The sequence below is a fragment of the Protopterus annectens genome, chromosome 6.part0, assembly GCF_019279795.1.
Source record: "Protopterus annectens isolate FY-2018-M chromosome 6.part0, PAN1.0, whole genome shotgun sequence".
Classification (NCBI taxonomy): domain Eukaryota; kingdom Metazoa; phylum Chordata; order Ceratodontiformes; family Protopteridae; genus Protopterus; species Protopterus annectens.
Window position 1 is genome coordinate 705,061,370 of NC_056737.1, and position 14,631 is coordinate 705,076,000.

General features: G+C 40.7%; 1 protein-coding gene across 1 annotated transcript in view; it reads right to left on the reverse strand.

Moving 5' to 3' along the window:
* SYNE2 (spectrin repeat containing nuclear envelope protein 2) overlaps window positions 1–14,631 on the reverse strand; it is a 3,814,665-nt gene that overhangs the window by 2,049,474 nt on the left and 1,750,560 nt on the right. Inside the window, exons 52-54 of the mRNA XM_044073561.1 lie at window positions 6,267–6,411; window positions 5,412–5,630; window positions 3,326–3,585 (exon numbers count right to left, since the gene is read on the reverse strand). Of these exons, the coding sequence (XP_043929496.1) occupies window positions 3,326–3,585; window positions 5,412–5,630; window positions 6,267–6,411 (624 nt within the window). The remainder of the gene's footprint in view (window positions 1–3,325; window positions 3,586–5,411; window positions 5,631–6,266; window positions 6,412–14,631) is intronic.

Below are 14,631 nucleotides of genomic sequence, written 5' to 3' on the forward strand. Positions count from 1 at the left end.
AAGTGGGAAATATTTCACTGGCAAAGTTTCTGTATGGGTTTTGTTATCAGAAGAACAAAAAACAGAGTCTCCTTCTGCTTGCTGGCTCACTCTTTGCTGGATATACTTTTTTATTTCCTCTTTAACCTGCCCTGCTTCAAAAATGCCTTTGATCCTCCAAGAAAAAGATACTCTGATGACAGCTGGATACAATAGTTTGAATCTCACACTCGCCTGTTGAAATTCCCTGATTGCTGGGATAACCTTGCTTTTCTTCTACCTGATTTACAGTGAATAATCATTTTCCACAAACACTCTGTTATCTCCAATTTTTGATATTTTTCCTTTCTTCCATAATTTTGTCAGGAGCAACTCTTTCTGCTGTTATGACTGCATCTTTACTAATATAGGTTTTGGCTGCTTTGCTATGGCCAGGTTTGGAGCACACACACTATGTGCCCTTTAAATTAACAAATCTTATTGTGGAACACCAGTCCAGGAGAGCTATCTTTGTTGCAGCCCCTTATCAGTGGGTCAGGGCAAGCACTCCTGCTGAAAATGCCTTAAAAGTATAACAACAAACTTTAGAATTTGCTGTTTCATTCCTTAAACTGCAGATTACTTTTTACAGTGTCAGGACTTGCATCATCTACTCTTCCCACTTCTGATGTAAGCTCTTCCACAAATTGCCTCCATAGCTCTCAACTTCTTTGCTCAACAATCAGCAACAAAGCCAAAAATAGTGTGTGTGTGTGTGTGTGTGTGTGTGTGTGTGTGTGTGTGTGTGTGTGTGTGTGTGTGTGTGTGTGTGTGTGTGTCTGTGTGCATGCACGTGGGTGCATGTGTGTGTGTGTGTGTGTGTGTGTGTGCGCGTGCGTGCGTGTACGCATGAGTGTGTGCGCATGTATGTGTGCGCATGTGTGGTGAGTGAGGGGATTGGAGAGGGAACAAATAGCAAGAATCAGAAATGATTTTCAAATATTTACTTACTGACACGTGTTCACCACGAATGTTTGACTGGGCACAGGTGCCCTTATTCAGCAGAGGCCCTGTGAGAAGAGCTCCAAGGTATCATATTTAATGCAATTAACATTTACAATAACTAATTTTATAATGCAGTTTCAGTGACTAAATAGTATAATAGTATAATAAAATTTGTAGATATTCACAAAGGTGAAATTTACAAGTCTGTGATTGAGACTTTACAGACAGAAGAGTGGTGTATAAAATAGGTTGGAGTAATTTAAGACATACATTAGAGTGAGGTATTCGAGGAGATAAGCAAGTTTGGGTGTTAACAGTGAACTAGTGATGGAATAGTAATTTGCTTGTGCTAATTAGAAGTAGGTACAGCAGTTTAAGAAGTACAATAAAGTGAGGTATTAGAAGGGGATAAGCAGGTTAAGAGATTTAATGATTTAAAGGGAGATATAAGAAAGGTGATGAAAGGTATTAGAGAGCTTTGTCCCAAATTAGGAGCAGGGACAAAGCCAGAAGGTATAGAGGAAGTCTTGCAGCATGTTCTCCATACTCATCTGAAGAATATACATAGGTTCACTACACACACAAACAGAGAAAAGGATACTTACTTTTAATGCTTTATCTAAGAGTGACATAATCTTCTGGGTTTCAGCAACCCACTGTCCCTTTTAGTTGAACTTTCTTAAAGAAATGTTATCCTTACTCATATACAACGGCAGCATGGGTCATTACACATTTAGTATTACAACTAAATTCCCTGCCCCAGACAAGAAGGCATATGCATCCATACATTTTTAGATGGGCATAAAATCCAAGTATTTTAAGGGTGATTAGGGGACATGTCCTCCTCTCTAAGATATATAATAAAATTTAAGAGATGTGAGTGATACATTTGTGTTACTTTTAGTATGTCAAAAATAGTTCACTCAGACAGGAGGTTGTAAGACATTAACAAAACACAGGTTTATTCAACCTGCTATAAAATATTTGAATTAGGGTACCTCATTTCAAAACAATGCCCTTGACTGTTGTTTCATTGATACTATGGTTATTTCTAAATGACCCATTAATAATTCCAGGAAAGGCTTTTATTATCAAAAAATATCATTTCAGTCAACTTTTTGCATGACAAGCATAGGTATGACTGACCTGTAGTGGCATATCTTTACAAAGTATTTTTTCTGTACCTTTTCTTGGCCCTTCTGCCTGCCACCCATCAAGCTGTGACCCCTTCCCATTCATTATCACTAGAGTGACAGCAATCCATGATACTGCTGTCACACAGACATAAGGGGGGGGTGTTTTTATTATGGCCCTTACTGTGTGTGCTTGTGGCTGACATGGGCATTTGCATCTCTTTGGGGGCATCACATGACCTGCCTCTGGCTTGCATGTGCTCCCACAATCATGCCACATAAGGGCTACCATTACTAGCCCCATGCACCCCTGGACATACAGTCATTGCTATCATTCAAGGGACTTGGACAACAGCAATCAGCCAACCAAGACCAGTAACTCCCTTATCATCTCAGCCCCCACGCCAATAGCCAAACCTGTACTGTCTACATTGTAGCCAGGGCTTTTTCTCTCTACATCACATATCTGGGCTGTTCACAAATGTTCTCCAGTTACTCTTTCCAGAACAAACTAAGTATGAGTTCGGTAATACAAATATCAAAAGCATGGAAAACACTGCAGTATATGTTATCTTTTCCATATGAAATAGTTTCCTTTATTTGCAGCACATTAAAGATACAGAACTGATATTCATAATCCTGTATTAAATTGCCATGATTACATTAAAAGCATGGAATTTACATATTTATCTTACAATAGTTTCTTCAGTCTCAAGAGGAATGCACTTATCATACAACATAAGAATCAAACAGTTATATTCTTATTTATTTGGTTAGTATATTTCTTTTAACATTCAGTGAAGAGCACCTCTTCGTATTTTGAGAAGTAATCTGGTATATTTAAGGGCTCTACAAACTACTAAAAGATAAGACAGACAGGACTTTACTTTGAAGTCTCGCCAAAAGAATAACATTTCAGGAGTCTGCTACTCCAATTCTGACATTATTGTATGGATATCAGAGTTTTCACACATTTACCTTGTATGTCTTCCAAAGTCCCTGAATTGAAACAAACTTAAAAGAGTTTATGACACCAATTTCAGTACTACTGCAAGGACATCAGGATTTTCAATGAAATGTCTTGTATAATTTCCAAGAAGCCTGAAGTGGAAATAGAACCAATAACCTTCTGATTTTGTTTCAGAAGAATAAGATAGTACATAACCCAATAAGCTATGGGTGACTGGATATTTATGTTTAGATTAAGAACATATTTCTGCGTGACTTACGTTTTATACCGATCCTGCATTGCCTGCAATTCCTGCATGACAGGAGCAGCTTCAATGTGCTGAGAAGTCTCACTTGCATCAACAAGGCATTTAGTACGATGAACCAGTAAATCCAAAGATGACAATCCTTTTAATAAATCTTCCTCATATCTGTCAATATAGTCCAGTAGCTCTACAAGGTCAGATTTTGTAGCCTTTTCCTTAGAACACTCAGGTATCTTGTCATGGAGATTATCAAGTGTAATTGTTGCTCTTTCAATCTAAAGAAAAAACAGTTAACAGTTTTAGCAGTAGTTGTCACTTTACAAATAATTCAGTAGTCAAGACATCATTAGACTTCAAGAGGTTTGGACAATTGTATTCTCTGAATCAGTTATGAACAGAAACTGTTCATAAACAGCAAGTTTATTTTGACATGCTTTGGCTATAATGCAGACAAAAGATCTAACAATTAAAGTTATATTTTTTATCTCAGCCTGACATTACAGAAGGTTTTAATGTAGATGAAGATCTTTACAAATATTTCAGTCTCTGGATTCTTTGCTTAGTCTATAACAAATTTACCTCAGTGAATCCAATTGCTGATATTTTGCATAACTACCACTATAAAATTTTTAACTATCTATGCATCAACTGTGGTCTACACACACGAGAATGCTTGTGCCGGCCAACTAGATCATGCATTCAGAGATTCAGTCACAGATTCCTACTTTATCAAATACTTCATAATCCAACAAATGGCCATTAACTGGTAAATATATAAACAATATCAAAAAACATGAAATGTAATCCTAACTGAAATACATAAAAACTAAAAAACAATACTACTGCTACTAATAATAATAACAAAATATATAAAACATGAACCAGAATTGTTACTGTAGAAATATAAAACCACTAACACTCAAATTCATCTACATGACTTAAGAACAGTAAAAAATGAAAGCATATATCCTGCAAACATGACATGCAGCAATGTAGGAAGAAAATAGAAGTGAATAGCATGCAGCAAAGCAATCCTCATACCAACAGAAAACAGCAACTCCAACCTAGCTGTCAAATTACAAACGTACTGACATACATTCATAAACACAAGCACGCACTTACATATATTCATAAACACATGCACGCACTCACATACATTCATAAACACATGCATGTACGCACACACGCGCACACACACACACACACACACACACACACACACACACACACACACACACACACACACACAGCATTAAGACTCTGCAGACACAATTTGACCAAACAAGTAAATCTGAAGCTACAGTACACTAAAATAAAACTCTACAAGACAATAAATGTATCCTAAAACAGAAGTAAAACATACATACAACTTATCATAGAAACCCAGTTAAACAACAAGCATACCATTAGGTGAATCAACTTAAATGATGGGAGAAGCATTACTACTTACATTTGTTTTCTTTTCAGTTCTTATGAGTTGCCACCAAAATTATTAGCCTTGTGAATATATTTAGGGTGTAACAAGCATACTACTGCATGCATACAACTATCAGTTCTTGCAACTGCTACCAGAATAATTATTTTTGTGACAATTTGTGAAGCTGTGTTACCTGAAAAACATAACCCGTTTGTGAAGTACTGTGCTGCTGATATGCAAGTCTCTTCACCTGGACACATTTACCTCCCAGCACTCAGTTGAGATTTTGTGTAGTATTAGCACCTGCTTATAAACTGGACTGTACGACAGCACATATCAGTTTGACAAATGAGTCCCTTAAATGAGTACCTGGAAAACTTCATAATAAAATTCCACGCACTTACATAACTATACCTCTGCACAGCAATCAATTACTTAAAGTGGACTGAGGAACTATTTTACATTAAAATACACTACAAAACATAATTATTGTTTATAAACTACTAAATGTAAAAATCAATCTAAAAAGCAGATCTGCCAATTTTATACATGCAATAAGGCATTTTTATGTCTCACAAGAACCCCTTGTGTGCAATAACTTCCATAGCCAACACAAACCCCATGACTTATTACATACTTACAGTAGCCTAGTAAATCTGGCCTGTATTTTAGAATGCTACTTACTTCTGCAGTAACATCTTCCCATTCTCTTTGCTTCTTTTCACCATTAAGACACAGCTCTTTTGCAGCTTCCTGTAAATGGGACAACTTCATCTGTACGGCCTCTACACCATCCGTAACAAGACAAGCATCACTTTTAGTACAGATCGTGCTTAGTTCTGATGCTTCTTTTTGTAACGTCATTAATTCTCCATCCGCTGACTCCAACTCTGACAGAAACATCTTTAAAATAAAGTAAGTCATTAACAATCAAAAAATATCGAAGAGTGATAATAAGGCGATATTACTAGTTAATTCTTAAACTGACATTTTTTCTTCTTGTCTGTTACACAGGTGAAAACAACTGTGTCTAAACCGTGATAAGTCAAATCACAAGTGCAGATATCTAAAATGCATGGCACTATCAGGTCAAGATTAACATAGTCTATTTTTCAAAACACCTACACACATTTCCCTAATCATGTTAAAACAAAGGAAAAAACATAAGAACACTGCAAGACGTACAATAGTACAGGCAAGAAACATACTAAATGAATCACCCTACTCCTCTAATAAGCAAAGAATACACTTACTTTGAAAAAGAGCAGAATGCAAATTTCAAAGCATATAATTCCACTATCTTAACAAACAATAGTGATGCTGGAGAGAGCAACAGCCACAATACAACAGTTAAGAAATCATTCACAACAAATGCAAATTTAAGGAAATACAATGTGTGCAAAACTTATGTAAGTAAACTAAAGCAACCTAAAGTGGAATCAAACAACAGAAGGAGAACCCTAACAACAATCTATATTTTTTATTCACTGGTATTGAGGACTGAAACTAAAATGTAACTTAATCAAATTAAACACTTACCTTGTTTTTCTCCATGTGTTCCAATGCATCACTGCATGATAGGGATATATGAGAGGCCAATTTTTTCAGCATACTCTCCCAGGTAGTTAACTTGTTGTCAATGCCCTCTTTGACAGCACTGTATTTATCATACTTTTCCAGACACCTATTAGAATGAAATAGAGATAGAATGGCAAATAAATTCAGTTAAGAAGCTGTTTAAATAATATCTGTTACTTCCTGTTCCTAAAACCTCTACCTTAATGCTATTGTATCATGTCCTCCCCAAACTAGTTTTATTTTATGTCCTTTGTATTTAGCTATAATGGCCAGAAAAGGCATCTCACATAGCTTTCAGCCTCTTAGTGCAAGATATCTGAACAAAGCCTAAAATAATGAGGGGACAAAGGCCCAAAAACAGGGACAGGTTTAAATACTGTTCTTATAAACTTATAAAGTTGCTAGAATAACATAATATGTGTTGGTATGCATTTTCTGAAAGATATGATGTCTGGAACTCAAATGAATGTCATTATTTAGCGACTTCAGTCCTCAGTAATTTGTCAGAAAAACATGAAGCAAAAATCTGGTAATTCTGTGAAAATCTGGACAATCGAGAGGTGTTTATAGGCCCTTGCTCTTTCTTTCACATGAATTACAGATGGCAGGTGGTCATCAATAATCTTAAGCCCAGGCTCACATTTTGTTCTAAGCAATCAGTTCAAACTCCTATCTAGGTGCATTGCTTTCAAAGTCATTTGATCTCTCTGCCATGCAGTTTCTAGCCTCTGCAAAAGAATCAGAACATTCTCAATGTCTTATTCTAGATCCTCATCTACTCAGTCAATGGGCAACTCCTGCTATTCAGTCTCTAGGACAGACTTGCTGTCTAGTGATCATCTGTCACATGAATCCTGTAAATGGTCATCTTAAAATAAAAGTGTAATTTTACTTTGTATCAGGGAATCCATTCTTCTAAATGGAGTTAAACCTGTCAGTTTCAGAAGTCTTATTACATTTTTCTTACTGATTCAATGTGTTGTATAAATGCTTGAGAAGATTTCTGTAACACCGGTGTAAAGAAGCTTTTTCAAAAAAATAAAAAAGTGCTTACCAGTATTGCTACATTTTATTTATTTATTTAATCAAATCTACATCTGTTTTTAGCAGGAAAACATCTTGTATTTTTTTTATTGCTTTTGTATTGTACATAGTCCACATGGGTTTATTCTTGCCAGTTTTCTTTTTGTATTCCATAATCTTTGAAGGTGATGTGCAAAATAGCTGAAGCAGAAGTAATGATGATTAACTGTAGTGGAAAAGTACAGCTGTATACACTTACCATAAATGTAGATGTTCGAGTGTATTCACTGTTGCAGTCATCACATTTGGGTTTTCCCTGCCAGGGTAGCCCTTGGCCGGCCTGAATACCAGAGGCTTACTATTTCTGCGTCGGTTGCTGTCGCTTCAGGACTGACGTCAGGTCGTCAGTAGTATAAAGTAAGGCAGCCAATGCCATTACATCTGTTTTTCTTGCCCTGTCAGGAGCCCCCAAGTGGGAGCCAGGATATGGTGGAAGAACCCCACCAGTAGAAAGTAAATACCAAAAAGTTCCTTGTAAGGAGAGAGAGACAGACAGAGAGAGAGAGAGAGAGAGAGAGAGAGACAGAGAGAGAGAAGAAAAGGGGGATGGAGGGAGGGAATCCAGGACTGCAGCAGTGAATACACTCGAGCATCTACATTTATGGTAAGTGTACACAACTATGCTAAGTTCGTCATGTTTCACTGTTGCAGTCATCGCATTTGGGTTGATTCCCAAAGCTGAGGAAAAGGGTGGAGGCAGTCAGGAAGACTAGGGGCTGGCTAGGATGCCCTGCAAGACTGCAGTGGCAAAGCCTGCCCTGGATTTGGAGAAGATAGGCAGGTGGTAATGCTTGGTGAAGGTGTGAAGAGATGTCTATGTGGCAGCCTCCAGGATGTCCCTGGTGGGGACTCCTCTGAGGAAAGCTGCAGAGGTGGAGGCTGCTCTGGTAGAGTGAGTCCTGACCCCCTTAGGTGGAGGTTTCCCATGTTGCTTGTAACAGAAATGGATGCAGTGTGCTATCCATTTGGAAATGGTTTGTTTGGATATGGCTTTGCCCTCTAACCCTGCAGCAAAGCTGACTAGCAAGTGATCAGTCTTTCTGAATGATTTAGTCCTGTCTAGGTAGAATCTGAGCTGTCTGTGCACATCTAGAGAGTGCAAGATCCTTTCCCACTTGTTTTGTGGGTTAGGGAAAAAGGTGGGCAAAAGAATGGATTGGTTGAGAGCCACACTGGACATCACTTTGGGCATGAAGGATGGGTTAGTCCTGAGGGACACCCTATCAGCATGGAAGATGATGAAGGGCTCTACAGCCATGAGTGCTTGTAGCTCGGATACACTTCTGGCTGAAGTGATGGCCAGAAGCAAGGCTGTTTTCCAGGAGAGAAACCTTATCTCTGCTGAAAATGCTGGTTCAAAGGGGGGCAGGGTGAGCTTTTCCAACCCAAAGTTTAGATCCCAAGCTGGAGTAGGTGCTCTTCTTGGTGGCCTGAAGTTGCTAGCACTTTTAGGAACTGTTTGATGAGAGAGTGTGAGAAAAGTGGGTGCTCAGTGTTGAAATGAGCAGAGATAGCAGAGTCATGAATTTTAATAGAGGAAAAGGAGAGACCACTATGTAGCAGGTCAGCTACGTAATCCAGGATAAGAGGTAAGGAGGACTGGGCCGTATCAGCTCCCTTAGCCTGAATCCAGGTACAGAACCTTTTCCATTTGTCAACATAAGACTTTCTAGTGCTAGGGCATCTAGCCTCATGTAAAACATCTAGAACCTGTTTACTGAGATTGGCAGCTTGATCAGTGGTTAGGGAATAAGCCAGACTGCCAAACTGAGGTTCTGCAATTGGGGATACATGAATTCTCCTTCCCTCTGGGTCAGGAGGGTTGGTGTCTGAGGGAGATGCCATGGTGGCAATGGGGACAGGCTGTGCAGCAGTGGTTACCAGTGCTGGCAAGGCAAGTCTGGAGCAATTAGAATTGTCCTTGGTTTTTCCTCCCTTATTTTGAGCAGTACCCTGGTAATGAGAGGTAGTGGGAGAAATGCATAGACCGAGAGGTTGACCCAGGGGAAGGATAGGGCATCCACTTTCCAGGTCCTGCAGTGAGGCTCCCTGGTGCAGAACTTACTGAGCTGATGGTTGGAATGGGAAGCAAAGAGGTTGTCCTTCAGGGTGTCCCATTTCTGAGTTATTAGGGTGAAGGGGTTTTGGTCTAGCTGCCACTCATGTGGGTCCAGACGATTTCTGCTTAACTGGTCTGCCAGAGAGTTTATAGAGCCTGGCAGGAACTGTGCTATCAGGTGTAGTTGCATGGCTGACGCTGTGTGCTACAGGGTCATGGCGAGCCTGCATAGAAGGTAGGAGTGAGTCCTTCCCTGCTTGTTGATACACCACATCACAGTGGTGTTGTCTGTTTTGATTAGGAGAGCCACTGGGGAGTGGCGGGGCCTGAAAACTGTCAATGCGTGCTGGACACCTAACATCTCTTTTTGGTTGATGTGCAGATCTATTTGCTGTGGGCTCCATTGGCCCTGCATGCACCTGCCGTCCAGGTGTGCACCCCAAGCATAAGTCTGATGCATCTGTGGTGAGGGTCTGGGTGGTGGGAGGTGGTGAGAAAAGTAGTCCCTTGTTGTGGGAGCATGCTGCTGCCCACCACAGAAATTTTTCCTTAGGCAAGGTATTACTGGTATAAGAGTTTCCAAGTCTTGAGAGTGTTGACACTAAATGCTTTTTAGGTACCACTGAAGTATCTTAATATGCAGTTTGGCATATGGAATGAGTAGAATGGAAGATGCCATGACCCCCAGAGCTTGCAGGATTTTCCTTGTGGATAACTGGGGTCTGGTGGCTACTTGAGAGAAGTAGGCTGTCAGGTAAGTTTGCTTTTCTGGTGTAAGGAATGCCATCTGGGATGCTGTGCCCAGGCTTGCTCCCAGGAATATAATCCTTTGGGTGGGTACTAGTTTGGATTTCTTTTCATTAATAGTGTACCTTAGAGAGGTCAGTAGGGACTTTACAAAGGCCAGGTGCTTGAGCAGATTTTCCTGACTGTCTGCCTGAATTAGGCAGTCATTTAAGTATGGGTAAATTTGTACATTTCTTTGTCTGCAAAAAGCAATGGCGGGAGGCAGCCATTTTCTGAAAACTCTGGGAGCAGTAGATAAACCAAAGGGAAGCACAGAGAACTGAAAGTGCAGGGATCCTGCCATGAAAAGTAGATATTTCCAGCATGATTCCCTGATTGGGATGTGGAGGTAGGCCTCTTTTAGGTCTATGGTGGCTAACCTGTATTCTTGGAGAGCATTGGTAGTAGTTGCTGGAGGGTGAGCATTTTGAATTTTGGTATCACCAGGAAGGTGTTTAGAATAGCTAGATCGAGGATGGGGTGCCAGGTGCCTTCTTTTCTGGGTACCAGAAAAAATCTGGAGTAGAAACTCTGGCCTATCTGTTCTGCAGGAACATGCTCTATTGCCCTCACAGAGACCAGGGAAAGGACTTGCTTTTTTGCCTCTGCCCACTGGTTTGGAGGAAGATCTGGGAACCCTTTTGGGGTTGGGAGAGTGTGGAAAGAAAATCTGTATCCTTGGGACACTATGGTGAGGACCCAGCAGTCATTGGTAATGGTGGCCCAGGTGCTTGCGTGGAAGGAATGCTTTCCTCCTAAGGGCAAGTGCAGGTGGGCAGAGGAAGGGGGTGGAAGTGGAGAGTCATTGTGAGTTCTTACCAGGAGGGGGTGGCTTTGCACTCCCTGATTGTGAAGTGGAGGAACTCCATTGCTTTGATCTCTGCATTCCCTGTGGCTGTTGTCTGTGGAGTCTGCTTCCCTGGGGTCTGGACTGGACTGACCTGGAGGGGGCAGGAAAGGACCAGTGCTTAGAGGGGCAATGCATACTGAACCTGGGTGGCTGGACATGTAGGAAATCCTTAACTATCTGCATAGATTTAGCTTCTCTAAAGTTAGACCTCCTCTAACTTGGTGCCAAATAAGTTGTCTTTCCGCAAGGGTGCATCCAATAATTTAGATTTGACATGATCTGGCAAGGGCTGTTCCTTAAGCCAAGCATGCCTTCTAAGGACAGAACCAGTGACTGCTGCCCTGCAAGAAGCTTCTAGGGCATCAAAACCACAGTGTAAGGTGTGGTTAGTTACTTGACTTGCAGAATGCATTAACTCTTGTAACTCTTTATATTCTGCACAAGCAGGAAAGGATGATATTTTTTGTTTGAGGAGATCCATGGTATGTTGCTGAAATTTTAGCAAATGTAAATGACAATTTAGTGCTCTAATAGCAAGAGTAGCAGAGGTGTATACTTTTTACCCCATCTGTCTAGTGCTCAGGAATCCCTATCTGAGGGGGTGGGATTCTTAGCAGAAGTTGCTTTAATTCCTTTAGGCCCTTGAGAAATAACCTCAGGTTTAGCAGTAGGATTTTTTAAAAGAAATTTGTGAGAGTCAGGAACTCTGTAATACCTGTCAGGTTTTCTGTGAGCAGGAGGGAGGGTGTCAGGAGTCAAACTAGATTCCATGAAAACATCATCCACAACATCCAGGACAGGAAGAAGGGCCAGGGATATGTGCTGTGGAAGATCTAAGAATTCTCTGAGTCTCTTTCTAGACTGAGGGTAGTCCTGACATTCCCATTGGAAATGCTCCCTTAAAGTATAAAGGGTTTCCCCAAAAGAAAAATTCTCGGGTGGAGAGGCTGAAGGAATGGATTCCTCTGCATCAGAATCCTCATAAGCAGAGAGGGGGTTGCATGTCTTCATATTCGGATATATCAGAGTCATCAGACTCCTGTTCAGATAAAACTACTGGGGACATATCTCTTTTTCTTTTGGAAGGGGTAGCTTGGCTTCCCCTGATCAGCATTATAAGGCCTTCTGCCATTTTAAGCATTTGAGACCGAGGCAAGGAAGCAGGTGTCTAAGATTGGGTTGTCAGTTTCTTGGGCGTGGTTCATACCCTGGGCCTTAGAAACTCTGTAGTTTTCGAAAGTACGGTAGATGTGAAAGAAGCCGTTGGTTTGTGTAGAGAATCGGTAGTGCAAAGTACTTTCTCGGAAGCCGGTGTCTGCTCAGCAGCTTCCAGACCCATCCAAGGTAGAGAAAACCACAGGATCCTTAGTTGAAAAAGAGTTTTGCAGCATACCGAAAGGGTCTCGGTAGCAGCCTGCGAATCCATAGAAGTGGGCATCAGGGGCTGCAAAAGTGCCTCACTGAGGACCAGAGAACTGACGACTAGCTTAACGGAAGCTTCATCAGTAGGTTTGGACCTGTGCAGTCTGTCTCTGTCTTTATCCTTATATTTTTTCGGAAGATCTGCTGTCGGATGGCTTACCGAAGCCATATATGAAATTGACAACTGTGAGTGAAAATATCTAGCTACAATAAGGGCCTGACGACATTTAGTTCTGGCATTGAACAAAGCACAAAAGCAACAGCGAGGAACATCGTGGTCTAGGCCTAAGCAAGTGACGCAGTAAGAATGATAGTCTCGGTGTGGTATTTGCTTTCCACAGGAGAGACAATTATTAACTTTTTCTGACATCGGTTAGAGCAAGTAGAAAGGATCCCCAAAGGGGTATTTAGCTTTAGAAGACTTCAGCTTCAATTTGGAAGATGAAACTCAGGTAGCAGCCAACCGGCACTCATGTGAATTGCTTCTGCTTCGGGCTCTTTGGCAAGAAAGACTGATGTAATGCCGCTGGCTGCCTTACTTTATACTACTGACGACCTGAAGTGACAGCAACCAATGCAGAAATACTAAGCCTCTGGTATTCGGGCCGGCTGAGGGCTACCCTGGCAGGGATAACCCAAATGTGATGACTGCAACAGTGAAACATGAAGAACATCTGTATTTCCATATCCACAGATGCAGAGAATAATACTTGGAATTTTGGAAGAATATTTAGTGTACATAGGAATAAACAAGTGTACAACTCACCCTCTGTTCTGGTGGTAATGTTCACAGCTATCACCAAAGAGAAGTTATAAAAGTAAAGAGGGAGCTTCTGATGGTGTCACCAAATATAACTGGGCATATGAAATACATGCATTAGAATGACATACACTGAAGCACTTTTGTCCACTGATGTGCCACTACACTACATACTTATGGCGGAAAAGTGTTAGTCTGATACCCAGAGAAAAGGCACTTCTACAACAACTGGACATTGTAGGGGTTGTGACTCGTTGTCATCTAATAGCATGGTGATCCAGAATGAGGCATTTAAGTCATCTGCTTGCCAACACATAACCTTTTTAACTAACACTTATTTTCTCATAGGTTCATTGGTATCTGCTAGGCTATTAGTCTGTAAGGAGCTTAAGAAGCTTAGCCCTTACATTCTCGTGGTAGTTTTTAGCCCTTATATTTGCACAGGAATAACCCAGTGGCAAGTAGAACAAGGAAGTACTGGGACATCTGCATGTTGCCCCTATCCATGGGTGCTAAACTAGGGGTGAATTTCCAGTTTCATATCCATTCATTTAAACAGAGTAAGAGAAGTACTTTGCTTTACGGGGAGTGGAAGACTGCTCCAGAGAACAGAAATTCTTTGTGATACATGCCTATCCTTCCAACATGTTCTATTTATGTAGCAAAAGAAATTCAGATTCCTTAAGTGGGTGTTCATGATGCCATTGAACTTGTGAATGTGTAACAGTTCTGACACGGCAGGTCTGTTGATGTTCTATACATTGAGACAGAGGTCACCTCTTAGTAGCCCGTATGATACCAAGTGCAGGGACAAGAATTTGAGATGGCCTGCATAGTTTTTGCAATTTAGGCCCTTGATTTTTTTATTGCGAAAGCATAGTGGTCATTCCAGTTGTGACAAGTTTTTGGACAGGTGAACATACCAAATAGGGATTTATGTTCAATGAGCAGCCTGATGACAGATGAGTACAGTGGAATGATTACATCCCTGGACCTGGATGCCATAAATTTAAATATAAGCTATGCCATGAAAAATTACTTCCCTTCAATAGAGAATACTCAGTGACCAAAGGACAGCTCATTGTTTGCATACGTTTCCACACCCCTGACTACAAGTCAACTTTCAGGGGTGTATTTTCAATGTGACAGTTAGAAGAAAAGCCATGCTTGTCAAAGGATATAATATACTTCCTGGCATTTTGGCTCTGACACCAACCAATGGTTTGAGAAAGGCCCTCTTAATCATTATATGGCACCTGCAGCAAGGGATACTGCAAACAGGTGTAGGATGTGATACAGGATGGAGCACACATGTATAGTCACTAACATGGCCAGAATACAGAAGTATGAGCAGCAAGGGGAGTGT